At 40.7% G+C, this 27,411-nt stretch overlaps 2 protein-coding genes across 6 annotated transcripts in view; one reads left to right on the top strand and one right to left on the bottom strand.

The window, feature by feature from the left end:
- The first annotated feature begins 126 nt into the window (after positions 1-126).
- INTS10 (integrator complex subunit 10) lies at positions 127-23,493 on the top strand. Of its 4 annotated transcripts, XR_005952022.1 has the most exons (19): positions 130-280; positions 1,226-1,293; positions 1,989-2,092; positions 3,084-3,223; positions 3,720-3,801; positions 4,094-4,234; positions 4,656-4,827; positions 5,285-5,454; positions 8,999-9,132; positions 9,880-10,033; positions 10,685-10,767; positions 11,486-11,638; positions 12,747-12,855; positions 13,188-13,267; positions 13,724-13,886; positions 14,937-15,030; positions 20,877-21,145; positions 22,815-22,905; positions 23,455-23,493. XR_005952022.1 is itself a non-coding variant. In XM_041395863.1 (18 exons), the coding sequence occupies exons 1-18, from the start codon at positions 152-154 to the stop codon at positions 21,031-21,033; spliced, it is 2,211 nt and encodes a 736-aa protein (XP_041251797.1). In that variant the 5' UTR covers positions 127-151; the 3' UTR covers positions 21,034-21,221. The 4 variants fall into 4 exon arrangements, 3 of the variants coding, with proteins under 3 accessions (XP_041251797.1, XP_041251795.1, XP_041251796.1); XM_041395863.1 differs by lacking the exons at positions 22,815-22,905; positions 23,455-23,493 and adding an exon at positions 18,908-18,985 and having other exon boundaries at positions 127-280; positions 20,877-21,221; XM_041395861.1 differs by lacking the exons at positions 22,815-22,905; positions 23,455-23,493 and having other exon boundaries at positions 127-280; positions 20,877-21,221.
- The window catches only part of HGSNAT (heparan-alpha-glucosaminide N-acetyltransferase), a 12,365-nt gene continuing 6,286 nt past the window's right edge, over positions 21,333-27,411 (bottom strand). For both annotated transcript variants that reach the window (XM_041395865.1, XM_041395866.1), the window contains 9 exons: positions 27,140-27,300; positions 26,687-26,796; positions 25,860-25,981; positions 25,343-25,469; positions 25,137-25,223; positions 23,953-24,030; positions 23,773-23,843; positions 23,538-23,650; positions 21,333-22,520 (listed from right to left, as the gene is read on the bottom strand). In XM_041395865.1, the coding sequence (XP_041251799.1) occupies positions 22,339-22,520; positions 23,538-23,650; positions 23,773-23,843; positions 23,953-24,030; positions 25,137-25,223; positions 25,343-25,469; positions 25,860-25,981; positions 26,687-26,796; positions 27,140-27,300 (1,051 nt within the window). In that variant the 3' untranslated portion in view covers positions 21,333-22,338. The remainder of the gene's footprint in view (positions 22,521-23,537; positions 23,651-23,772; positions 23,844-23,952; positions 24,031-25,136; positions 25,224-25,342; positions 25,470-25,859; positions 25,982-26,686; positions 26,797-27,139; positions 27,301-27,411) is intronic.

The raw sequence follows: 27,411 nt of genomic DNA, 5'->3' as shown, positions 1-27,411 counted from the left end.
TCAGCCCGGCCCGGCCCCGCAGACCGGCGATCCCCGCCCCGCGGCCGCGCCAGGGCGGGGCGGAAGTGCGGGCGAGCCCGGCTCGGGGAGCGCCGCCGCGCATGCGCGCCGCCCGGCAGGCGGGGCGGAGCCAGGCCGCGCCGGGTGCAAGATGTCGGCGCAGGGGGACTGCGAGTTCCTGGTGAAGCGGGCCCGGGAGCTGGTGCCGGGGGACCTGTGGGCGGCCAAGGCCTGGCTCATCACGGCGCGGAGCCTCTACCCCGCCGACTTCAACATACAAGTGAGCGCCGCCGCTGTCGCACACGCTCGGTACCGGGGCCCCGTGCCCCTCCCGTGCGCGGCGTCGCTGCTGCCCTGCCTGATTGACAGGCAGCTCGGCCAATGGGAGCGGGGGGGGGGGGGGGGGGGGGCCGGCGGGGGGACAGGCAGCTCGGCCAATGGGAGCGGGGGGGGGGGGGGGGGGGGGGGGGCGGGGCCGCTGGGTGCCGCGGTGGCTTCGCGGTTAAAAACCAGAAGAAAAACCTTTTAGAAGTGCTGTTAGTTAAAGTACCTCTGCTCAGTGTGGCTTTTGTGGCACCTCGGGTGCTTTGCATTGCGTTTGACTGGGTTCAAACCCTGGCCAAAGAACTCATGGAATTCCAGGTTTTCAGTCGGTGTAAAAATTAAGCCGGCGTGTTGGCAGAGCCATGGAATGTTAAGGGTTGGTTTAAAGATCGTCCGGTCCAACCCCACTTCCATGGGCAGGGCCACCTCCCACTGGACTGGGGTGCTCCGAGCTCCATCCAGCCTGGGCTTGAACACTTCCAGAGATGGGGCACGCACGGCTTCTCCAGGCAGCCTGTCTCACCACTCTCACACTAGAGAATTTCGTCATTTTATATAATCTACAATTCCCCTCTTTCAGTTTGTACCCATTGCAACTTGTCCTAACACTTCCTGATGAAGAGTCCTTCTCTGACTTCTCTGTTGGCCTCCTTTAGATACTAGAAGGTTGTTAGTGTTAATAATGTTAAGTGTATTGTCAAGCAGAATTTTGTGATTAAATGAATGTGTGATTAAATAGTCTAAATACACCTTCTAATTTCTCCAGCAAATGTTGCAGTCCTTTAACTTTCGGTTATGCAGACTGCTGTGGCAAATCGAGGGTGGTTTTGTAGAGTGGAGGGACTATTGTGGTTGATAAATGTATTTGGGAAAGCTGATGTTCTGTTCTTGTGTGCTGCAGTATGAGATGTACACTATTGAGAGGAATGCTGAAAGGACAGCATCTGCAGGCAGGCTGCTCTACGACATGTAAGTAGTCAGGGCTGGAACTCTGCCTTTATCCCAGGTACTCCATACATGGAATCAGTTTGGGAAAGAAAGAGATGATTGAGTGCAGCCTATGACTAAACACCACCTTGTCAACCAGAGCATGGCAGCAGGTGCCACATCCAGTGTGTCCTTAAACACCTCAGGGAGGATGACTCCACCACCCCCCTGGGCAGCCCAGTCCAATTCTGATTGCCCTTTCTGTGAAGAAATTCCTCCTCATGTCCAACCTAAACCTCCCCTGGTGCATCATAAGACCATGTCCTCTTGTCCTGACACTGGTTGCCTGGGAGAAGAGACTGACTCCCACCTGGCTACACATCCTTTCAGGGACTTGTAGAGAGTGATAAGGTCACTCTTGAGACTCCTTTTCTCCAGGGTAAACAACCCCAGCTCCCTCAACTGCTCCTCACAGGACTTGTGCTCCAGACTCTTCACCAGCTGCACTGCCCTTCTGTGGGCAGATAAATGTCAGGACTTCCAAAAATACAAACTTAGAGTTTTTGAAAATCCGTGTGGATAAATTAAGCACCAAAGGTCTAATTAATTAAGAATAAACTGTAAAAAGGAAGATTTTATTTTCTGCTTAGCCCAAACACATACTTTTATGGGAAGGTTTTGTCTTGGAGACAGATTTTAAGATCACTGTACATTCCTTGCCTTAAACTTTGTTACAGGTTTGTGAATTTTCCAGATCAACCTGCTGTATGGAGGGAGATCAGTGTTATTACATCAGCATTAAGGAATGACTCCCAGGATAAGCAGACACAATTTTTAAGAGGTGAGGATTCTATCCTGAAGTAATCTAAAGATAAGCCCTCTGATTATTTGTCTAGTTTAACAAGTAAATGTCAGTTTTTCTAACTCTGCCTGTGGTGCAGGGTTTGTTTTTTTCCCTCAATTCAGTCCTACAGACTTCATTTGGTGTGTTAGGCTCAGGAAAACAAAGGGACATGACAAGCTGATTCCCATTGCTTTGTCTCTGATATGGGTAGGCTTACTCTGCCAGAACAAGAAACACATAGAAGAGCAATTGAATAGGAAATAAGTGGAATGGGACTTACAAATCATTGTCCCACAGACTGCAGAGAACAGTGTATGATTGTAAAAATGGGGTGAGTTCTTGTTGATGTGAGGGATGTAAAAATGGATGGTGTCCAGAAGGGCTTGGCATTCACTGCTGGCAACCACAGGCAGTTTTGAAAGTAGGATTTACACTTGAGGAACTATAATTTGCTGTTTGAATATGTGCTTCAGAAGTTGTAAGAATATTCCATTATGGAAACATTTGATTTTTCATGGGGTGTATTTATTTTTTAGAGTGAATACATAAAACATACAAGGAGAACATGTGAGTTTCTTTTTAGTGTCTCACTGGATTTTTAAATTGAAAAAGCCCTACGTTTTAGTAATGAAAGCATTAATTGTAGAAGTAGAATATAAGTAAAAAAAATAAATAAACCATTTTGAGAAAGCATCTTGAAATGTCAAATACTGAAGTATTGGGATTTTAAATATTCCACTTACTAGCAGTCTTACTTGTCAATTCAAGTTCTTTGCACCCAATTAAACACTCTTACAGATAAATATTTATTTGGTCTTCTCTGAAAGAAACAGACCTTGTTTTTCAGGTATGTGAGTTAAAAGCAGAAAAAGCATAAGGAAATCCCTTTTTGTTCAGCAAAGCAAGGTGATGTCAGTGGTCTTTTATGCTTTGTCAGTCATCTTTACAATTCAGGCACAACAAGTCAAATGTTTTCTTTTTTTTTAAGGATTATTTGAGACCCTTCCTGGTCGGGTCCAGTGTGAAATGCTCCTGAAGGCAACAGAACAGTGCTTTAACACATTAGAAAGGGCAGAAATGCTCCTTCTACTTCTGCGGCGTTTCCCAGAGACCGTGGTGCAACACGGGGTAAGGGGAGAGAAGAGGAACTTATAATAATTATTACGGATATTGGCACTTGGTTTTTTGAGGTTCTGTTGAGATGTGTTTTCCTTTGCCTTAATGAGAGGGTGGGTCTTTTTATTCGTGTTTAATTGTGGCTAATAGTTCAGACTGCTGAATCTTGAGCTTACCACCAGGAAGGGATTGGGCAGGATACAAATGGAAGCAAATAAAACAATAGTTTGTTTTGTTAATGACAGAATATCAGTTGGTTATCGCTTTCACCTGTCTGTGTATGTCTTTATTGAAACAGTTTCATGCACAGTTTTTCTTGTTTTGCTATCTTCTGACGTTGCTTTTCACCTGCTATTAAGTGTGGATAGTTTAACTGTACATTTGGAGACTTGCACATGGTGTTGCCATAGAATTGTTACCGAATTACTGTTCAACCCCACTGGATTGCAGTTCAAAAAGTTTCTGAAACCACTGGTCCAGTGTTTGATTGTCACCTCTGCTCACACAGGTAGGCCTTGGAGAAACATTATTAGATGCTGAAAGTATTGAAGACCAAGAATCTCCAGTGAATTGTTTTAGAAAATTATTTGGTAAGAAAATACTAATGTTCTTGTTTTACAATGCAACTTTTTAGTATGGCAGTGTTCTGAGGTCAGTGAACTTCTTTCATGATACTGTGGTTAGAAAACTGCTTTAGTCAGAAGAGACTCAGGCCATGTTAATCCAGGCTGACCATGTGGTGCAAATTGGTCCTGGAGCCACTCATGTGAGGTTCTTTCTGGTGTATGGTCATACCACTGCTGATTGATAAACCTTACCCAGGAGAAATAGAACAAAAAAACCCACAAACTGAAAGGATTTTTTGTCTGTTTTCTGTTTTAGTTTGTGATGTTCTTCCTCTGATAATTAACAATCCTGATGTACGACTTCCTGCCAGCTTGTTATATAAATATCTGAATAAAGCAGCAGAATTTTATATTAATTATGTAACTAGATCGACACAGACAGAAAGTCAGTATCAAGGTAAGAATATTTTTACAACATCAGGCTTTCTTAGAATGTGTCTTAGTATCACTGATGTCCATAAATAAAAAATGTATTGTTTTTATGTTAATGTATCTCACAGACAAGGATACCACTAATAGTAGTATTTAGTGTTTCTTAGTTCTTTGATTCCAAAATACCAAGGTGGTGCTTCAACTACTTAGTCATGATGCTCATGATGCTTCAGCATATGAGAGGTGGGACAAAATGTCCAAGATGTCCTTATCCGACCTACCAGCTCTCTTGTACAGAGGCAGAAATGCCTGCTGCTCCCTGTTAGCCTTCTGTGTAAAGAATGGTTACCCTGAAAGCTCCAACATGATTTTTACATGTCTTCTTCTTGAAAATGAATCAGTTTGTTTGATTTCTTTATGAAGAAAAAATGTGCTGGTTTTCCTAGGTTCACAAGATTCCTCTGATATTATGTCTCCAAGCAAGCGCAGCTCTCAGAAATACGTAATAGATGGTCTCACAGAGAAATCATCCCAGATTACAGATCCTTGGGAGAGGCTGTTTAAAATATTGTCCGTGGTGGGAATGAGGTGTGAGTGGCAAATGGATAAGGGAAGAAGGTAAGAAACCCAGCAAAGTAGAGCTATTTCCCCTCATGGAGGATTTGGCTTTTTGATTCTTCATAAGAACAATTCTCATTGTAGAAAAACTTTAGCATGAGAACATTTTTGGTAAGTTCACAGCAGGTTTTCTTTCAAGACTGTACAATGTAAAGTAAAAATGGGACTCTAGAGAGCACTTTCAAATTAGTCTCTAAAATCAACTTTTGATGATGAAAGTCATGCATAAGCACTATAGTGCTGTGGGTAACCTCCCCTGTGTGCCACAGTAAAGAGAAGCGTGGTAAATGTTTTGTGAAATTTCACTAGCATGTATTCCCAGCCTCCACTGACTCCACTGATGCAGGGGGATATCCTCAGCAGAAACATTGAGATTTTCATATTCACTTTGCATTCTTTTCTTTAGTTGCAGAGTCTGTGTAACATCCTGAATTCTTGTTATCCCTCTTCCCCTCAGGAGTTACGGTGACATTCTGCATCGAATGAAAGATCTCTGCAGATACATCAGTAACTTTGATAGTGAAGCCCACATTAAATACAAGAATCAAGTAGTGTATTCCACGATGTTGGTCTTCTTTAAAAATGCTTTTCAGTATGTCAGCAACATCCAGCCATCACTCTTTCAAGGTTAGTTTCTAATGTTTCAGCTTCTGTAATGAGCCCTTTGTGGATTCATTGCTAATATCTTAAAGATATTTCCTCATTAGTATTTTGAAACTGTCGTCTCACAAAGCAACATTTACATGTTGTTATGACTTATTATAATTCTCCCAAGTCATTAATCTTACCCACAGTAGTTTATAACAAATGTGTAGTGGATCAGACCAAAGATCAGTCTAGCTTAGCATTGTGGTTTCAACCTTGGCCAGCAGCAGTTGATTGTCTAGCAAGGAGAAAAGTAACAGACCAGATGTTATGGGAAACATCCCTAGGGTTGATTCCTACTCTTCCATGAGCATTGGGTTTGTTTCATTTTCTCCTCTGATTTTGTTTCTTTGAAGCTGACATTTTCCTGCTTTCCTTCAGTCAAAATAAGCAAAGATTATTTTTGCACTGGGAGCACACAAATTTGTAATTCAGCAAATAAAACGAATAGGAAAAGATTTCCTGACATTCACAAGCTTCCAACTAGTCTTTCTTTATATAGTTTAAGCATAATCTTTGAGGTGTGTTTTGCACATTACTCCTAATCAGTAATTAATTGATAAATTGAATGTTTAACATATGTGTGTTACCTGTGCATTTTCCTACCCACTCCCATCTGCATTTTGGACATACCAGATTGCTTGGAGCACCTTGGATTGCTTTTTTTGGGGTTGATTGGACTTTTCAGGAGTGGGTCAGAAGCTGAAGAAAGTTTTTTTAAGCTCCATTTTGTTTTAGAACTTACTGAAGTAAACAGCATCACAGAGAGGAAGTTTGAGCTCTTAATTTTGTGATAGAAAATTTCTTGCAACAATAACAGTTGTCACCATATGTAATTAGTACTTATTAATACTACAATTATTGATTCATGTTAAAATTACAGTTTTAATTCTGTGTGTTGTGATCATAAGTTTCATCACATTTTTCAGTATGGAGCAAATGATCATTTGAGTAAGGAAGTAGTCAATACAAACGATGGGTTTTAAACAGCTGTACAGTGTGTTGGGTGAGCAGTCAAACAATGTCAGCAGATAGCTAAGCTCAGAGGATAAATGACATGGCAGCTGGTATGCAAAGAACATAGAGTCACTTTAACAAATACAGGATCTAATTAACTAATGAATCAAGTTTTTTGTTCTGTCCAGAAGAAAGAAGGGTTATGGTGGGCAGGAGGATACTTCAGGTGTGCATGTAGTTTTAGTTGCTTGATTCCAAGTTAAAGAAGAAAGGAAGTAAAGAACTAGTGAAAATGTTCCTTTCAAAGTTGTACAATTGAGTATTTCAAAACTCCTATTTTCTGATGGAACCACCAGAAAAAGAATGCATACTGAGGTCACAGAGTGCATTTCCTTTGGTGCAACTTTTCTGGTACCCTCTGTCATTTTCTGATATCAGAAGCGTATTTCCAAGACATCTTTTACTCATTTCTGCTTTAGCACTGAAGTCCAGTGGTATTCAGTGCCTTTCATATCTTTTCTGTTACTAGAATTTTTCCTCCTTCTCTCTGGAGGGCTTAATGTAGAAATGTAGAATCCTACATATTTTGGAGGCATGGTTGTAGAGAAAAACACTGTCTCCTCATCTGTGAGGATTAGATGTGTGACTCTCTTCTCATGTGTGTGGATTTGCAAGAGGCCTCTCCAGGGAAAACTTTTCAATGCATTTCTCTTACATAATTTGTATCTGCTTTGCTGGAGATTTGAAAAATGAATGAGGCAATTCACACCTCTCATAACTTTGAGGTTGCCTCCAGGCTTGGCAGGAGTTGCTATTTGGGCTGATGCTTTTTGGGGTTTGTTTATAACACTCTCTGCTAGAAAACAATTAAAAACTCTGTAAGCTTTGATTCTAGAGCTCAGACAGAAAAACACAATGCTTCTCTTTGTATGCCTGTGTAACTTTCAGTACTGTAAGAGAAGGTCTGCAGCCCCAGTCAAATGTGACAGTGGATTTTTGTTTATTTTAGGACTGGAGGTTTTGGAATAAAGACTGCAGTGCACTTCTGGTGCTGGGAGGAGAACACTTGTTTGGAAAGCAAAGCACTTAGCTGGCAAGAATTTAAGTCAGTATGAGTAAAAGAAAAACCCAATATTTTTCTTCTCAGGTATTAAAACTCGCAGCTCTTTAGGTTCTAATGGTGAAACTCTTCCAGCATCTCAGCTGTGGTACTTTACATTCCTGAGAGACAGATATGAATCTTCTGTGTTATGTCTTGGCTCTATTTTCAGTTTTCACATGTGAGATTCTGACATAGTGGAATACATGATGGTACAGGAGAGGTGATTGCAATGTGCTGTATGGTGGTATTTATTGACCTGGTTATTATGGTTATATTTATTGACCTGTATTTCTTAGGTAGAGTAGATTGGCTGTTTCCTCTAATAGGAGCTTCTGTTGTAGAGAACTCCTTACACATCACTTTTGAGTAGATGGGAAAAGTTTAATAGAAGTTTTTTTTATGCCAAGAGGTGAAATGAATCATCTACTAAACTCTCAAATCAGTTCTTTGCAGTTACGAATGAGACCTTAGCCTCTTATCTTTCTGCAAATAGAAGAAATGCACAAACTGAAAATACTTGTTTGTTCTACTGTCTTACCTGACAGAGATTTCAGAAAGGGAAAACAGATTAAAGGATTCCTCTTCCCTTTACATTTCTCTTAGACTGAGCTTTGCACATCTATATGCAGCTGGATTGTGCAGGAGAAAATAGTTTTGGAAGGAAAGTCTCACTAGTGATCACACATCAGTGTTGTTTGAGAGTAAGAAGTATTTCTTGAGAGTAAGAAGTAAGAAGTAGTTCCTATTTTATGTCTAATGAAACTTAAGCACTGGGATGGGAAATAATAGGTACCAGATCCTGCTGGATATGTTCTGTGACAACAGTGAAAGTAGAAATTGTTTTCTGTGTTTCCAAATGAGGCTTTTCTATTTTTTGGGAGTGAAGATGAGCTCTGGCAGTCAACTAAAGGTTTAATTCTGTTTACTAAAATTGTTGGGGGCAGAGCTGATGCTGAATGATCCTTCTGGGGAAATCCTGGTCATAAAATACACAGACTTGTTTGTGGGGTTGATGCCTGTCAGCATATTGCTTTGGTTTCTCATGAGAAATATTTTGAGAATATTGTTGTGCTTTGCCATATTTGTGGCTGCTAACTTCAGAGCCATTTGTGCTTGAGTTCATCTGTCAAATAATTGTAGTTATTTAAAGCAAATAATGCTTGATCAGAGAACACCTGCTGCCTGAGTGTATCTTGTGACTGCTCCAGAAGAAAGGGATTCAGAAATACTCTGAAGCTACCAATCAGACTCTGGTGATGTCTGGTAAATGCACTCTGACCTTCACTGTATGGCTCATTGAGAAAACCACAGCTTTACCAGCACAGTTTAAGCAATTTAAGTGGCTTAATTTGTTTTCTGTAGCATTATAGTCATTGCTTGTGAAGAAAAAAAAACCAGCTTGCTGTAGCCATAAAACCTTTCAGATCAGTTTAGGGTAATTGTGAATTAATTTATCTTTAAATCCAGGTCCAAATGCTCCAAACCAAACTCCACTGGTTCTTCTCGAGGATGTACCCAACATCTATGGTGATACAGATATTGATCGTAACAAACACATACACAAAAAAAGGAAACTTGCTGAAGGAAGAGAAAAAACAATGGTAACTTTTGTAGACTTTTTAATTTATAACAACGGCATTGCTACTGGAATTTAGACAACAGTGGTTTTGACATAGATGTAAAAGACATATTTTTAGAGCTACTCTGAATTAGCTGTTTATGACCGCAGTTTTCAAACTCTTTTTTTTCTAAAGCCAGCAAGAACGAAACTATTTTTGTAGCAATTGCTGCAGACACATGTACTGCTGTGAATGCTTTAACTTGAAGGAGTTCAGCAGAGGCACTTAAAAAAGTAGATATAGCAGTCATATTAAAGGTAAACTTCTGAAACAATTGGCTTTTCATGATTGGAACTGTCGATGTATCTATTGCTTTAATGGTAGAAATCACTATTTTATAGAATCTCTCTACTATAAAGAGAATATAAGGATTTCCTTTGCATTATGCCACTGTAGGCTTAAATTGAGTCATAAAGTGTGAAGTGTGTATGTATGTATTTCAACAGATAATCTGGCTGAAGCTCAGTGGTGGTGCACCACGTTTAACAGAATAAATTTGTCTGGGATACTGCTCCTCACACTGTGCCACTGAGTTCTTGGTAACAAACCAAATGGATCTAACCTTAGAACAAGCTAAGTGAAAAATCACTTAAAGCCACGTAAACTAGGACCGTGGCACCTCTGTAATTGTTTTCTTGTGTTCAGTGGAACTTCTCTGACTGTAGAGTCCTCTGAAGAAAGTATAAGTTAAGAAGTTCATCTTTGTGTTTTCTACTGACTTCTGAGCAGAGCTCAGATGATGAGGATCCTTCTGGGAAGGCAAGAAGTCGCCATATTACAGTAAATAAGGCTGATCTTGCAAACTCTATTGAAGTATTAGAGAGTTTCAAACTGGCAAGAGAGAGCTGGGAGCTGCTTTATTCTCTGGAATCACTTGACAAAGGTAAAGTAACTGCATTTAAAATTGCATTTGGACTTCATTGCTCTGCGTAGAAATCACTTTTTTATTGTTAAAATGGAATTCCTACCATTATGAATCCTTAAAATTGAAATTGCTTTGGGTCCTGAGTACTTCTGAGTTCCAGTAAGAAGCTTTATCACTAGTTGAATTTCTGAATATTTTGTTGCTGTATTGCATTTCATTCTTGATGCATCTTTGCTTATTCACCCCTACTTCTCTTGGAGCAGTTGGTCAGTGGCAGTGCTGATAGTGCTCAGTGAGGATGTGCTGCTTTAGTTCTTTAGTTCATGATTAAGAACATGTGTTTTTACTGTGTCTCCCTTTCTGATAACAACTGGTGTGATAATCTTGAAAAAATTGTCTCTCCTAAAGAGCAGGCAAACAGTACCACCTAGCTGCTTTTAGGTTTATTGGACACTGTGAAGACAAGTGTAATCAAAAAATGGGTGTATAGGAAGAGAGTATCCTATATGTGAAGGATTTCATCCTCTTACTGTTGTGGTGCCTATTTTTCCATTTTTAAATTCAGCTTTTATATATATATATATATATATATATAACTGATGTTCAACCCAAAGCTGTGAAATCTTTCATGTTCTCTTTTGCTTTTTTTTCTCTAATCACTTAACACAGAGTTCACCAGAATTTGTTTGTCATGGAAGACAGAAACCTGGCTTTGGTTAAGAATCTTTCTTACAGACATGATCATCTACCAGGTAAAAAAAAATATTGTATAGACTAGGAAAAACACCATCATTGTGTTGCTCTTCCTTCTAGTAAATAGCAATTTACTTCTTTGTTGTAAATTGTAATTCTGATTAGCCTGTTTGACTGCTTATAGTGTCTACTGGTTTTATGCCTTAAAGTATGACTCTTGTGGGGATAGAGCTACACTGTTTGCACCACAAGCTTGGTACCCTGCTTGGGATGTTCCTGTCCCAATAGCTGTTGTTTGAGTCCAGCTAATTTGGCATGTGGAAAAACATCTATGTTCTCCACAAAAATTAGGCTGACTGTGCTCATTCCAATACCAGCTACAGAAGAAAGCTGGTTCTTTATTTTTCCTTTGTGAGTCTTTTACTTTTGCCTCTACTTGTGCCTAAACAAGAGCTATTTCAAACTTCATTAGTCTAAATAAAGTAATGATTAATTCAAGAATATAATTATGTGATTCAGTTACAAATATGATTTTGTAGACTGGCTTTGAAAGCTGAATTTTGTCTTCTGACTGCCTTGTAAATGGTTGACCCACACACAGTCTTGTACACAACTCATCACTGGAGATTATTAGTTTAGATTGAAATTTTGAAGGCTTGTTACTTGGACACACTCCATTTTGAAAGCTTCCCGTAAGAGAATTTTTTCTCTATCTCTCTACTTATTGTATAGAAAACACCCTAACAGTTTTTTTTTTTTTAATATTCTTTTTCAAAGGGACAGTACAAAAAAGCAATTAGCAGCCTACACCACTTGGCAGCTCTTCAGGGCTCTCATTCTCCCCAGCAAATTACAGGACAAGGATCTTTAGAAAATCAGAGAGCACTAATCCAGTTAGCATCGTGCCACTTTGCCCTTGGAGAATATCGGGTATGTACTGCATTCCACACCCTGGGCCTTCATCAGCTGGCCCTGTGCTTCCCATTTCTCTTTTCCCTTAGAATTTTCCTGTGAGCCTGCTTTCAGCAGGATATCAAACATAAGCCAGGGTCTACTGAAAAATCCATGCTTTACTGGGAGAACTGTACTTCCTGCCACATTAACTGATTGTCCATTAGCAACTCTATGTATATGTGTATAGTCTTTTTGATAGTAAAGATTTGGGAGGTTAGTTATGATTTTTCATGGCTACATATGTTTGAGTTGTCTGTAAACGTATCCTTAATTTGAATTCCTTAACTTTCCTGAATTAGTTCCTTAAATTGAGGAGGAATTCTTTTAGGTACAGGCTTCATGTGGTAGGCCAAAGAAAAAGTAAAGGAACTTCTGTGATCATCTTAAAAGAGAGTTAGTTATTAACTGACAGTATAAGAGACACCAGAACAATATTGTCTGGCCTGACCTCTAAACTTGCTCCAGTTTTGCAATAGATGTTTTGTGTTTTTAATATTGCAGGAGTGCGTGGTGGTCTGAGGTCACTCAGAGTCAGCACTGACAATAAAGGCTCTGTCTCTAAGGATCTGACGTCATCCTAGTACTGCTGGACAAGTGCTTTTGTCCCTTCCACTTTAATACTTTTTCACTGGAAACGTGATCATATATTCCCACAGACTCCTTGCTAGGAAATAGCATTAAAAATTCATTGCATTTCCATCATGCTGTCAGATTGCCATTTTCCTTTCTATTTTTACCATGAACAAAATAAATTTTACAGAACTATTTTAATAATTAATTAAAAAACTTAATCGTTCAAAACAATATAATTGCAGTTATATTGATCTTACCCTCTTGAAATGAAGAATGCCAATACAATTTTTTCACAATTAAAATGATGTATGTAGGCTCTCGGAGGTTGTTTAGTGACAGCTAAGTCTTTTTGCTTAGCCAGACTGTACTGTGTATTAACTCAAGTTCTAGCAAGGAATTTTGTGATTGTTTTGTCCTTTTGTGGTGTCTGAAAGTTTTATTGTTATTGACATACCAGAATATTTAAGAACTTTAATTTAATTTTAGCATTATCATGTCCCTTCTTTTACAGCAAACATGTGAAAAAGTGCTTGACCTCATGTGCTGTATTTTACTTCCAATACAAGAAGGAGGTAAAGTACAAGAGGAGCAACCTAAAGTCAAGTCAAAATTCAGGAAAGGTATGGAATTGCTATTACCCTAAACTCAGTGTCAGATGAATTTTTGTATTATGAAAAGGGAGGAAGTTTTTTATTTCCTCTTGGTTTTGTATTGAGGTTTTTTTGCTTGTACCTTTTAAAGTATATTGGTGGCAAAGTCCTACCACAGGAAAAGAGAAGTGAAGAAGAAAAATTTAAATGTTTCACTTCACATTTTGAATCAGTCATAATTTACATTCAAAGCTTTCCTCCCTACCTGAGTTGTGGTAATTTTGGATTTGTTTTGGATTTGTCCATTTCAATTTGTTTTAACTTACCTATTGTGAGACCCCTAAAGAACTGTTCTGTTGCAGGGTCTGATTTGAAGCTTTGGCCATGTACCAGTAGAGCTATCATGCCTTACTGCCTTCATCTGTTGTTAGCTTGTTTCAAGGTAAGATAGCTCCAAGGTAACTGAAGCTTTCCTGTCCTTAAGGCCTTGTTTATGTATCCTGAAACTGCATGGCCGTATCCCAGGGCTGTGCCTCAATCCTTCTTACCTAAGTGGGTTAGGGGAGGGTCTTCTTTTGGAGAGGGGAGTAGAGTTTTGATGGAGGAGGTTTTGTTTTCTCTTTTTTTCTCTATTTGTTTTAGTTTTGAGCAGAGAAGATAGAAGAGATCTCAAAATTTTTGTCTCTGTTCAGACTTCTCTTATAGGTCAGTGGGAGAGGATTTGCTATTTTAGCTGGAAATTTCCAACCTACTTTAGAAGTGTATTTCATTCTGCCTTTATAATATATGCTTTTAAAGAACTTCTGTATTTGCACAGATGTAGGTGAGATAAATCCTGTATGTTTTTGAAAGCAACATGTATTTCCTGATTGTCTGAATGTAATTTTTTTCCCTGAAGCTCAGAGCTTTCACAGACAGCAGAGATGATATGGCCCTGGGCCATGTAGTTGTTCTGCTTCAGCATGAGTGGCCGAGGGGTGAGAACTTGTTCCTGAAAGCCATCAACAAAATCTGCCAGCAAGGAAACTTCCAGTATGAGAATTTTTTCAACTATGTCACAAGTATCCTTTGGCTAACCAAGAATGCCTTTCACATCCTGTGCTCTAGTGTTGAAAAAGCTGTTAGTTTCCACAGCAGCTCTTTCTTTGAAACATTCTCTGTATTTATTTTCATACCAAGAAAACCTCTTGTAGTAGGATCAGTACACGATGGACTGTAAATATGCCTCCTGTGCCCTGGCACTTGAGAGTACCCTTAAGTAGACTGCCATGGCATTTCCATTCAGAAAAACAGCAGGAGCTCAGACTGCTCGTGCAAGTGACAGCAATCTCTTCATTAGGAAATACAGGGCATTATGTACAAGGCTGTTAGCAAAAAAGACAAAGTGGTACCTGTGCTGCAGAGCTGAATGATTCTGGCTCTTGTTTGTGAAATGCTTTCTGTGGGTAACATGTTTGGGTTGAGGAAGATAACGAGCTATGTCAAAGATCATGCAAAGCATGTCTGATTTATCTATTCAGATATCTGACATAAATTTTCATCATCATGCACACAAATGGACAGTTTCATGTTTAACCTAAATAGACATCCAGCCATGGGCCTCAGGAAGCAGGGGGTGTCTGACTCCTATCTGAGACAACTAAATACTCTGTGGTGTTGAAGGAAAGGAAAAGAAACCACACAAAACAAGCAGCTAAATAAGGGATCAAAATAGAAAACTAAAAAGGGTGATAATGTGCCACTGTGGTGGCACTTGCTTCAGATGCAGCCTCAGTTTGCACTGCTTTCATCACCTGGAATGCAGGAAAAGGAAGTGAAACCCAGGGAATTTTGAGATCAACGTTCTTTACCTCTGACTACATATGAAGAAACAAAGAAAGAAAATAAACTAAGTGTTTTTCTAAGTTCTTCACTTTGAAAAGCCATTTCTCATCAGTTTGTGGAGGATTAGGAATACATGCTGTGATCTTCTCTATCACTTTTAATAATGAGGTACTTCAATAGCTTTTCAGTTTGACTCTCCTTTCAGCAGTGTGGCTTCAGATGTGAGGCATAAGAAAAAATGTTCTCAATCATTGTTTCCCTACTCAAATCTTTAACGTTTTCTTCAGATATTGATATGTTGGAGGAATTTGCTTATTTAAGAACACAGGAAGGAGGGAAAATTCATCTGGAACTGCTGCCAAATCAAGCAATGTTGATCAAGTAAGGATAAAAAAGCATTTACTGTTTTCTTTGGCAAAAAAAAAAAGGGAGTATGTTCTGGTTGTCTTTGCTTTCATGTTATCTTCTGGATAGTTTGTCATGTCTTTGAGCTTAAATTTAATGAGTTCAAACAAGGCCGTGAGTTTCTTTTTCTGACTCCTGCTGATCTATGTATTCTTTGGGGGGGTTCTTCAGCTTTAATTCCTGCTTTTACAGGACTTTGTTTCTGAGAGTGGCATTTGCTTTGGAGTGGTTGATATTAAAGTGATTACAGTTGTGCTCTTTCAAGTAGACACTTGCACTTTGCAGGAATTCTTCAAATAATTAGGCGTGAGTGCAAGGTGTTGTTACTGATTTTGCTGAAGAGTAATGCTGAGCAAAAAGCACTATTTTGCTTTATTTTTGTAAACAAAATTTATGAAAGACCACCGAATGATGAAAAATTTTGGTAAAAATATAAATTAAATTACATTCCATCTACACTCCAGTAATCTTTCTGTTAGAATTAGCAGGTCACCTTATTCTGCTTAGCTTATTACAAGATGCTGAAGTAAATTAATAATTTGGATTAACTTCCTAGGTGTTTTTACTTGTTCAGTTTTGACTCAAAACTATCTGCTGCAGGGTTTTAGTGGCATAATGTTTTGGAGTATCCTGGTTGTTTATGAGAACTTGTAGTATTTTGCTTCCTAAAAGAGGGACTGCTTAAAGTTTGTTGAAATTCCACTTAGGGTCAGTATATTCTGTCTATTCACTAACCAGAAATAGGCTGAAGTTTTCAAAATGGGAGACTAACAGGACAATGGGATCCATATTTTAACTAGTAAATAGATTTTCCAGATATCTAGGTAACCAACACAAAAATGAGATACTAGGTGTAGTTAAAGGAAAAGTAGAAATTCAAATGCTTAATAATGTGATGGAGAATTTTCTCTTTTAAGCTCTAGCTTTTCTAACTCTTACCTCTGCCATATCTCACTGCTTGTAACCAGCTGTATGAAAACAAGCTTCAGGGCATGCTGCACCACATAGGGTGTTAAGTAATAAACTTTGCCAGCAAGAGGGCTTAGCACTGAAGACTCCATCTGGTAACTTTTACCTGCTGTCTCCATTTCATTGCAGTAGTTCAGCACTGTTTCTCTTGGCTCTGTTTGATTGGTGTGGCCACAGTTACTTTCTGTTCTGACCCCCTCAGTCAGGAAGGAGGTAGGGAGAAGTGTTTCTAGCAGGACAGAATCTCTCTTTGACCTCCTTTTGATCAGTGATGTTTCCTCAATGACGGAAAGGCTTGTAGAAGAGGAGTCCATTTCTTTGTTCTCACTGAGCCAGAACAGTCAAATATCCTGTCCAGCTGGAAAAGCTGTGTACAGTGTCTTTCCTGTGGCTGTGGAGGGCTGGAAGCACTTCACCAGAGAGCTGATGGAGGGATAGTTGAGGGCGTAAGCCACTGGTCGGAGATGATGTCTACTCCCCTGGTACCACAGGTGGTTTTTAGCTGGACTGGCTGTGAGGCCCAGGGCTGGTGTCACCCACCAGTGTTGACCTGGTTAGCTCACAGCCTCCCCCAGCTGGGGTTTTTGATAAAAGTGTGCTAATGTAGCGCTGTTTCCTGGGACAGTGAGCTTGGTATCTGCAGACTGCTTACATCTTTCAAAACTATCACCAGTTCTGGCTGGATGAGCTGCTGCACCATCCTCCCATGAATTAGCAGGGACAGCTCAGATGCTGTTCATTCATGCTCAGAAAGACTCTGAGTTCAACACAACAGGCCAAAGATAAAGCAGTTATTCCTTTGTCTGATCTTTTCTCAGCATAAATGTAGTAATCCTGCATCTTAATGGATGGGAAATGTATTGCAGATATTATATGTCTTCTATAAGGACTGCTTTTTGTTTGATGACTTGCAGGACATTTTTTCCCCAGGTGAATTCCTCATTCTTCTTCCAGTACTTTTTTCTAAGTACTTAATACTTCATAGGAAATTATATTCATTTTTCTGAAGTCAGTAAAGCAAACTGCAGTGTGCTTTTAAAAAAGATGAAGTAACATCTTGGTAGTCTGCAGACTTATAATTAGGTTCTGCAAAATATTTCCCTTTGCTTGCATCCACTGTGGGAATGAGAAGGTCCATGGTTTTGGTTTTAACTGGTGATATAGCCAGCTCATTCTGTTTGTGGTGTTAACAAGATTTGTTTTATGAGCTTTGAATCCAGCACCATTAAGTGCTTTTGAATTCCCTTCTAGAAAAGCCAAGTTTCACAGTTTATCTGATACTCATGTCAGTAGAGGCAGTGTTAGCTGGTGAGGCTAAAGAGGAAAAGAGCAATATGCAGCAAATTGCTGCTTAATATCTTGCTCATCTTTTTGATAAGTCTTTCTCTAGTTAATCTAATCATAGCCTACCAAATGGCATAAACTTGATTGGAAAGCTGTGTCCTTCTTTTACTCATACTCCCATCACATCTCTCCTTGGGGACAGAGAAGGTTGCTTTGAAGTGAAACAAAGTATCTTGAAAGTGTAGTTTTTACTCTGTGTGCATGGGTATGCTTAGTTCTGACTGCAGATCTTGCAAACAGTAGTGAAGACACAGTTGTACAGAATTCCTTTTGCAAACATCTGCCCCTCTGGGATCAATAACATCTTGCTGGTCCTTTGTATTTTCTGTTTCCCATGTCCATTTTTGCAAGTACTGGACTTATTCCTGCCAAGAACTCTTGAAAAATTATCTCATTAGATGGAATAATTTTTGTGGCTGTTTTATTTCAGGTTATTGTAGCTGTATTAGAGTGTTAAATGTCCATCTTTATTTGACTTTTATAAGCTCTGTATCTATCAATAAACTGTAGATGTAGATCAATAAACCCAAATGCCCACCTGTGAGATCTGAAGGCGGGCACCTAACTCAGAATTACAGGAATCTAAGTGTGAGTTTTGCTTCTCTGCTCCCTTCATAGTGTCTCCAGGGGTGAATGATGCACTCACTACTGAGGTGCCTATCAAGATTCAGGTGACATAAGAGACTTAGGTGAAGAAGCTAAACCTCTCTACTATATACCAAATTTCTCCTTTCTCTTCTCCTTAAGTGGGGTATTGCTCTAGACTGAACCTGTTAGGTTATTATCTTGTTCTAGATAGCACACAGAGATAAAAATTTAATTTCCTAGAAAAGACAAACTGTCTTTCAGCTGAGACAGCTTTTGCTGGTTAGTTTCTGTGGCCCTGGTTATAAATAGGAGGTTGCTCCAAGTGGGCATTTGTGCTCTGGCATTGTACCATGCTCTAAGAGCTGTTTTTATATGCAGTTAAAATTTGTAAAGGTGGGAAAGTCCATCTGTGGGCTAATGAAAAGATACTTGGGCAACCTTTACCAAATACCGCCATGTACTGAACCTGGCCGATACCCGCTGTGCATGCACTCGGCTTGGGCTCAGCAGCCAGTCCCTTGGCTCCAAGCTGTGGGCTCTCCCAGTTTGCTGACATGCTCTTGCCAGTACTGGAGGCAAGCTGTGGTATCTGCAGTACTCCTCTGATTAAATCTTTTCTGACTGACATGCTTCCTTGGAAGAGCTGTGACAGTTCATTGTAGTACAACTGTGTATTGGTTTTGCACCTGCTGCTGTCCTTTCTCCTGGTGTAACTGTCCAAAAATATGTGTGTATATTTGGACCACAGCTGTAGAACAGCCTTGCAGTGAAATCTGGGGATATTTGCATGTTTGATGCTGAACAGTCCTGCACCCCTTTGGCTGCTCGGTGGTCATACTGCTGTGTGAGCTCACCCTAGTTTTCTGTTACTCCTTTTTTGGAGAGTTGTTTTGCACCAGAGGGGGAATTGGTGTGTGGGTGTTTGAATGCTGCTATTTGCTGTTTTTTAAAGGACCTCTAGCCCTCCCATGGGGTTACTGCAGCAGGAATTCATACCTGTGCTACATCCCAGCATACAGACTGCTGACAGGTACCAAGTGGAAAAACCCTGCTCATAGTGTGCTGTGTTTTGTCAACATGTTTTACTGCCCATGGTTTTCAGCAATTTGTTACTCAATATTTATCTTTTTTTTTTTTTTATTTCTTCATTTGTGCCTACATTGCCTGGCAAACCATGTTGTTCTATAATAACATTTATTTTTCTTTTTCCCATAAGTTGCCAGTATCTGTGTCCTTTCAATTTAGTAATCACGATTTAATTTAAACAATAATGTAGAAATCCTCAAAAGTTTTACTGATGTTCCATCATACATTAGCAAGAGCATAACCCTTTATTTTCAAGATACTGGTTCCTGGATCCATTTGTAGCAACTTTTCTTCATTTAGGTTGTTCTGAATTGTGTTTTGTGTTTTCCAGCTGTAATACAACTCTCATCTTCCAACGTGCTGCTGGCTCACTCAGTAGCTGTAGGTTGCGTGTTCTCCTTCAGGCTATAACTGACCATAGCACTCAGCTGGCAGCAATGTTTAAGACAATAAAGACTGAAAACAGGACTTATCCCATAGCCTCTGAATATACTGGAGTGTTTTCAGTGTAGGTTTGCTTCACTTAGCATAGCTCACCAAGGAATTGCCCAGTAGGCTTTGCCTTTTCCATGTGTTGCAAAGGTCTCTACTGTTTTGGCAGAGAAGTCTCTTCTCAAATGCCAGACTTCTTTATTTGCATGAAAGTTGTGTGGTGTTGTTGGTGAGGGTAATTCTGAAATGTTTCCCTTCCTTGTTCCCAGCATCTCTGGATGGGCACAGATGCCCCTACCCTTTATTTTTTATTTACTTTGTCTTTCAGTAGGCTTGCTGGGTTCAGACCAGCTCTTCCCTTCTTACCGATGACTCAGGACTCATCTCAGCATTAGCATTGTTTTTCTCTCTAAATTAATTTATGCTGGCTCCTTCAGTAGTGTTAAGGTTCTCATTTCAGGGCATGCCTTTTTCTCCCCTTCCCAAGTAGGGCTTGCAGGTAGATGCTACAAAGTCTTGATCTCACTTACCCAGTTCTGGACCAGTGCAAGTAAAGTGCTTTGGTGCTGCAGAACATTGTTTTAATGACAAGATTTAGGTGTTGAGACCAGCATGAGGACAAAGAACTGTTCATAAAAATGGCCTTTAACAGGACAGTATCCCTTAAGTTTCCCCAGCCAGCACTTCTTTAGCTTGCTCAGTAGCTGGACCTTTATTCTGTTTGAAAATAAGTCCTGAACTTGTGCTCAGAACAAATGTAACCCCTTGCCTGGTGTCTAGTATCTTCATAAAAGCTGGCTTCTACTGATGCAGCCTGGCTTGACTTGGGTTTTGTGAAATGCTCACTGTGCCCTTCACTAATCACAGCATTATCAGTGCCCACAGGGTTATAAAGCTCCTTCCTGCACTTTCATATTGGTAGAAGATGCCCTCTGCTCTTTATGGTGGCTCCAGAGAAAGCAAGTTCATCTTTTCACTCTTCTTTCAACCCCAACCATTTATAGAGGTGATTATGGGGAAGAAGTGGCCTGGGCAGCAAAGGTAGAGAGGAAAAAGAAATTCCTTTCCCCAAGCAAGGAGAACTCTCTACTTGCTGGGTTAAGAGAATAGATTTTCCTATTATCCAGAAGATTGACATTATTTCCCCCTTCAGCAGTCATAGTCAAAGCAGTGAGAACATAAGATTTTTTTGCAACTTCTTACTGTTGGAAGACTTGTAACCTACTAAATATTTTTTAAAAAATTTTAAAAAACAGCATAGCACAGGCTCTTTGACTCATTAAATAAACTCAGATATGGACCGTAAATAGTCCAGTGACACACGGTACCTTTTATAAATGACTGTATTTCACTAGACAACCATGATTTGATTTTGTCTGTCTCTCTTTCCTTCACGGCTTAAGGCACCACACAGTTACCCGGGGTATAACCAAAGGAGTGAAGGAAGACTTCCGCCTGGCCATGGAGCGCCAGGTCTCGCGCTGCGGGGAAAATCTCATGGTGGTCTTGCATAGGTTCTGCATTAATGAGAAAATACTGCTGCTGCAGACTCTTGCTTGAATGGACTGGATCCTGGTGCAGTATCTTTTATGGAGAGGGGGAAAGGCTCTTTGTATGAACAAAGCAGCATAGCAGTGGAAAATCTCTTGTTCAGAGGGTCAAGAAGTTTCCTGTAAGTTACAGGTTCCGCACTGCTTGATTTCTTATGTGAGTAGATCAAACTTTATAAATAAAATATTGTTTAAGAAGTCTTTGTAATATCCTATTTGGTTTGGGGTTTGGGTTTTTTTTTTAGCATTACACTAAGGTGGGTGTCATAATTCTTTCTATCTTTGCACATATACAGAGAACATAGCAAGGTATTTCAGGTTTTTTATTAGCACTAGTTTGGAAATCACAGCATGGGTGAATTTCCTGAATTTCCAAAACTGTATCTTACATTGAATTGATCTGTTAGGTCTTCCTTGTCAGTAGAATTCTACCTGTATTGCTGGTTTTCAGATTCACGGTCCTTAAGTAAATTCATGTAGAAAGAGGATTGTTTTGATTGAAATTTGGTAATATCCAAGTGATTATGCAAAGTCAGTAGGAAATGGTCTTTCTGCACTCCTGGAGTGTAGCACATGAAACCTGCACCTCATCCATGCAAGAGGTGTGTTACACAAAGGCCCAGAACATGCACAGATGGGCTGCTAAACTTGTAGGAGCAGCCTGCTGATTAATAAGCCAATAGAAGAGATTTTAGGCTTCAGCAGGATCCTAAACCTAAGGATTTGGCCGAATAAATGGGAAAAATACAATGAAGCATTATCAGCTGAGAGCACCATCAGGCTGTGACACAGAGGTGCCCCCAAGCTTTCCCAGGTAGCCACTCGCCAAGTTAAGTGAGTGCCAGTAGCCAGAGGGGACAGGCATGCAAGAGGTGCCAAGGATACATACAAACCCCAGAGCACCTGAGTTAGGGGGTTCTGTGTCACATGCAGGGACTGTTAGCACAGGCCCTTTCTGGCAACCCCTTGCAGTCACCACCCCCATCCCTTGCAGTTCCTTTCAAAAACACCATCAGGGTGTCTTAGACTGCCCAAGTGTTAGGGTATACGAAAAGAGGGAAATCAGTAAAATATTTACAAAAGATGGAAAACAGACAGCTGTAATGGACTAGTAAGTTTTTGTTAAATAGGAAAATACTGTCCCTTAAGTCACATAAAAGTCTTGATGATGACTTCCATGGCACTGTAAACTTGAACTAGTATCCCTTTTTAGTAATACAGCCTGAGTGGCAATATTTCAGGCTAATCCACCATATTTCAGGCTAATCCACTTGCCTCATCAGAATCTAGGCCTGCTAGACCTTGACCACCTGTATCAGATTTTCCAGAATATCCTTTTCCTGTAAAGTATATATGATATTATGACCCAAAGAGTTGTTGCAATGAGGTTTTGAGTCAGATGCTCTGCATGGGATTGACTATCTTGCATCTTCCACTTAAAAGGGAAGTAGTTTGCAAACACTTGGTGTCCAATGTATACCAGGATTGAGTTCATTCCTGAAAGGAAGCACAGGTTATACCATCTGAAAGAGCAGGTATGGGCTTGCTTCAGAGCAAGCAGGCAGAGGTGTGCCAGGCTTATAAAAGAGAGTGGCACCAAGACAACAACAGCTAACATCATTTGCCCCAAAGATGCTACACAGTGTTTTCAAATACAGTGTCAGGGGTTCTCTCCCCCAAAACATTTGTTAAAAGAAATGCAAATAACCTCTGTGCTAAATTGAAAACACAACCACATCAGTATGCTGCAATTATATTAATAAGGTGAATAATAACAGTTACTGTTTTCAGGGTGGATGAATGCCAACCAATCTGGTCAGATCTGCTGCCTTGACAAACAAATGCTGACTGCCCTTCAAAGCTCTGGGGTTTCTGGTAGGAGGTATGATATCCTGCTGTCACCCTGCCTATTTTCCTACCCAGACAACAGGGACCAAAGCTGCTGAAAGGTCCCCTCTGCTGTGGCTTTGCATTCTCCACTGATGTTTGTCGTGTGCTCAATGTGGTTAAAACCACAGTGGGATACTTTGGGAAACACGCTTATCTAAAATCACAGAGACACAACCTACACAGCTGCCCAGGGGATTTAGTCTTCCACATCTTCAGAAGTGGTATTACTCTGTTGACAGGCCTTTGAGTTTCCCCACCCATTAGGTTACACAAGTCTCAGCAGTCCCTTCCAAAACCAGCTTTGAACAGCTGTGGTATTTTGCTTGGTACTAGACAGCTGCTCACTGGGACCTTGACTTGATACCAAACTCAGAACAGTCATTAGGCAGTAGCAGCTTTTAGCCCTCATTTAAAGAATTTATTGTCCCTCTCTCCTAAATATCTGGTCTCAAGTGTCCCAGTTCTATGCAAAGGTTCCACTCAACTTAATCATTCTGGAATCCTTCAGGTTACCTCAGTCTAAATCCCTACTTTCTTACAGACAATGGAAGCGAAGAAAACAAAAGGATAGTGTCAGTGCAGAAAGAACCATAAGGAATCTGTCTCCTGATGTGTTTTACTGACCTGGGTATAAAAATGGAGCACCTGACCACCATTTCTTGACATCCACAAGGTAATATATCAGGAATAAGAGGATGAAGGCAAAGCAGCTCATGGTTGTCACATATGATATTGACCTACAAACATTTTCAGTAGGAAGAAAAATATTTAGAGATCTATGTGATACAGATCTCAGTGTAGAAAAGGTAAAATATTCTCTGAGCTAAAATCATACGAAATGTTCCATCTCTTTGCTTACCATAAGTTCTTGTTTATGGGAATAAACCCTTCTTCCTTAGAACATTTTGTCAAGATAGCAGAAATAACTCCCTGAAATAGAAAGTCAGTAAAGTTTATATAACCACTGCAGCATTTCAGAAATATTTGCATTGCATTAAAATACATGTCTTTGAAAGAGCTACCTAAGTATCAGACTTACCAGTACTATGCCCCATATGATGAACCGACTCATAATTTGTTTGGGCTGATCTTTGTAGAACAAAGTAATTTTTCCTGCCTTATAAAAAAATTACAAAAAAATAATTAATGCCCATTAATGTAACCACATTTCAAGAGCCAGATTTATTTGCCACCTGTGCTAAGACAGAGACCACGAATGGGACTTCTATCAGCCAAGTGGCTGAAAGGCTCAAAATGAGGACTCTTTGTAAAGAATGGACACACAAGGGGAAAATATGTAAATGCAACCCAATCAGCAGCAGAGGTGCACTTTTTCTCCCTTTCTTACTATGTTAACTGAGGAAGGGGATAAGCATCTTTATTAGGTCAACTCAACATAAGCTGAGCTCCCTCTCCCTCGTTAAGGAACAACACCAGAGCCAACCCCAAGAGCTTCTCCACAGCATCCCTGTCCTGCCCAGAGCACATGCTTCCTTTCATACACCACTAAGGAACGTGTCCTGATAATTCACTCCTCGGTGTCACACTTCTGTTCCAAGCTCTGCCTCACAGATACTCCCAATCAATTTTTACCCTGTGCTACATGTGGTAACATTCCTTTCCCAGCACAAGAGTTCCAGTTTGGGTCACAGCTGCTGCACCATCAGAAAAGCCAGCAGTGCATCAAAACTGCATCAAAAACGTGCAGCACTTTAAACAGCTGTGAGCTTTTGGTGTTGGTAACACCAGTGTGAAGCCCTGCATCTCTCTTGTCAAGGAAGGTGAGCACACAGCACCCATGCAAGATGGTTATCACTGCAAGACAAGCAGAAAATCAGCAAGTACACCTGCAACTTTTGAAACCCTTACAATGAAGCTGTGAAGTTTGTGTGTCTCAGCCTTATTTTCCAACATATTGAGCCAGCCTACTCCCAGCATAAGCCCAACCTTGAAACACCAGGTGGCTATTTTGCAAGCTTCTTGTGTCCGTCCCTTAAAAAAACTGAGAAGAAGTCTCAGTGTATCTAATGCAAGCTACTGCCATGTTAGCTTCCACTTCTCTGGCACTCACCTCCAGCTAAGTCATCATGAAAGCATTGCTCTGAAAAAGGTTGTGTTAGAACCAGTCTCAGCCTTAAGTAAAGAAACCCAGTTGCCTCCCCACTTCCAAGTTCCCTTCAAATCTTCCCATTATAGCATGCAGCCAGAAAGAAAACGAGGTACCTGCAGTCCCAAAAATGCCATAACAATGCTATTTATGGTCCCCAGGATCCCTTCAGGATCATATGGCATCGTTGATTGGTAAATTACCTTAGAGAGAAAAAGGCTGTTACAGAGCACCCAAGCAACCAAACTCCTTTCTTTTAAATCCCCCTGCACGTATCACTCCCAAGCCACTCCTCACATACTGCAAACCAAAAACTACTTACACCTGAGGAGGGATGCTGATACATATGCTTTTCTCCAAGAAGCAAACGGTCAATGTAACCAGCTGCTCCTCCAGTGCAGTTGGGATACTTTCCAAAGTCCCCAATGCCCCCAGGACCAAGGTAGCCCCTAGGACAGAGGCAGAGAGGTTGTAGCACAAAATGTTGTTACAGTCCAGCTGCACAGCCACTGGCCCACTGACCCAGCACACTGAATGTTTTCCCAGGCTAGAGGCACACATTGATGGCAATGCAGTGATCATATATGGCTGCACACAGACCTCAGGGAGATTTTAATCCTCTTCTTTAAATAGGAAGAGTGACATCACCTGTATAACACCTGGTACTTTAGTACCAAAGTAAAGAATGTTTTTTCACATGATGGATGCTTCTTTTAACACTGCTGGCCTGAAAGCTCTTCCCTTCATTCTTTCCCTGTGGCTATAAAATGTACCTTCTACTCAGTAGAAGAGAACCAACCTGATACCCCACATTAAGTTGTCTGAGTGCACGGTCTTACCTGGGACAATCTGGCACTGGTAACAAGAAGGTCAGGCAGAGCCAAATTGTTTCTAACACCAGAATAAAAATCCACTGTGGCCAGTAGGGGAGAATATCCTGCAGAGCGGGGAATCGTCCTTCCTGCATGAGATGGAGGGAGGGGGTGTTAGCTGGTAAGTTAAAACCATGCCCTTGGGGACAACCTGTACTGCCTGGCAGGCAGTCTTGTACCCCAGGTACAAGAGGGAGATGTCATTACAAAACTGGGTTCTACCAACAGGCCTTTCATTTTCACAAGCAATTTCCAGACAGTTACTTGGGCAGGGGGGAGAAACAAACCAAAACAAAGGCCCTTAATGGTTTTTAACTTGGAAAATGTCAAAAGGAATTTTGATTCATATGTAGAACAAAAGCCTTTTGGGAAAACAGACCCCAGAAAGGCCAAAACCCAGTATTACTTTCCCCTGCAGTGAAAATCCTTGCCAAAACTAACTGGACAAAACACAAGACTACAGGATTCGGCCGAGAGATGCCTGTCCCTGGGCTTCCTTGGCAGCGGAAACGTCATCAAAAGTGTCTTGGAGTGCCTGTTTTTAAGCACTATCTGAATGGATTGTTGAAATCCTCAAATATAGTAAAGCTAGATGTGACAAAATGCAGACTGTGACACCGAAGGGTGCACATACCCAACAGTGATCCCTGCCAGGTCACACTGCACTACACATCAAGTAAGATGTTACTTGTTTTCTTCTTGTTTCTCATGTGTTCTTTTTGCCCAAACAAGAGCACAGGCTCCCAAACCCTGCTCCACTATCAGTTCACGTGTCATCTCCCCACACAACTCACCCAGGTCCCACTATCAGCTCTTGTAAACAGGAGTTCAAGAGCAGCAACCACCAGGTATGTGAATCCCAGCCTCTGGAGCACCCCTGGAATACGCAGATTATCCCAGGACACTGGAAGACATGCAAGCAATGTGGAAGAGAAGGAGACACAGGCTCTGTTGTAAATACAAAAGTGATCCTTCTTCATGGAGAGCTCAGATCCACTGCACCTGCGGGTACAAGGGACACCTCCACTCTGCCATCCCAATTTTCTGTACATCAAAGTCCTGGGAAAGTCACTAAGACAATCAACAGTGCTTGGCACAAGAGTCTAACAGAGAGAATTGCATCAGTGCAGAACTGAACAGCACTCCACAAGATACCATCCAACTGTTGACAAAGTTTTTGCAACAGCCCAGCCAAGGAGGCAGGAACAAGTTACAGAAATGCAAGGAAGAGAGCAAGTTCCACTCACAAGGTCCAAGGCAGTAATTGGGATTCACAACTATGATTCCCAGCAGGATTAGCACAAAACTCCTCCAGATGATTTTTCTAAGCACCTTCCACTTGGAACTTCCCCACCTCAGCATGGAGCCCAGTGCCAATGCTATTGATGTCCCCATGATGAACACAAACCTGGAGAACAGAGCAGATGGGAAATGGAGCTGACAGATGTCTCATAACATGTATGAGTAACAGCAAGCACTAAAGTTGGCAGAACAGCCTGCATTGGTCCAACAGAGATGC

The sequence above is a fragment of the Onychostruthus taczanowskii genome, unplaced genomic scaffold, assembly GCF_017590055.1.
Source record: "Onychostruthus taczanowskii isolate IOZ18803 unplaced genomic scaffold, ASM1759005v1 scaffold12, whole genome shotgun sequence".
In the NCBI taxonomy this organism is placed as follows: domain Eukaryota; kingdom Metazoa; phylum Chordata; class Aves; order Passeriformes; family Passeridae; genus Onychostruthus; species Onychostruthus taczanowskii.
This window is presented reverse-complemented; position numbering and strand designations above follow the sequence as displayed.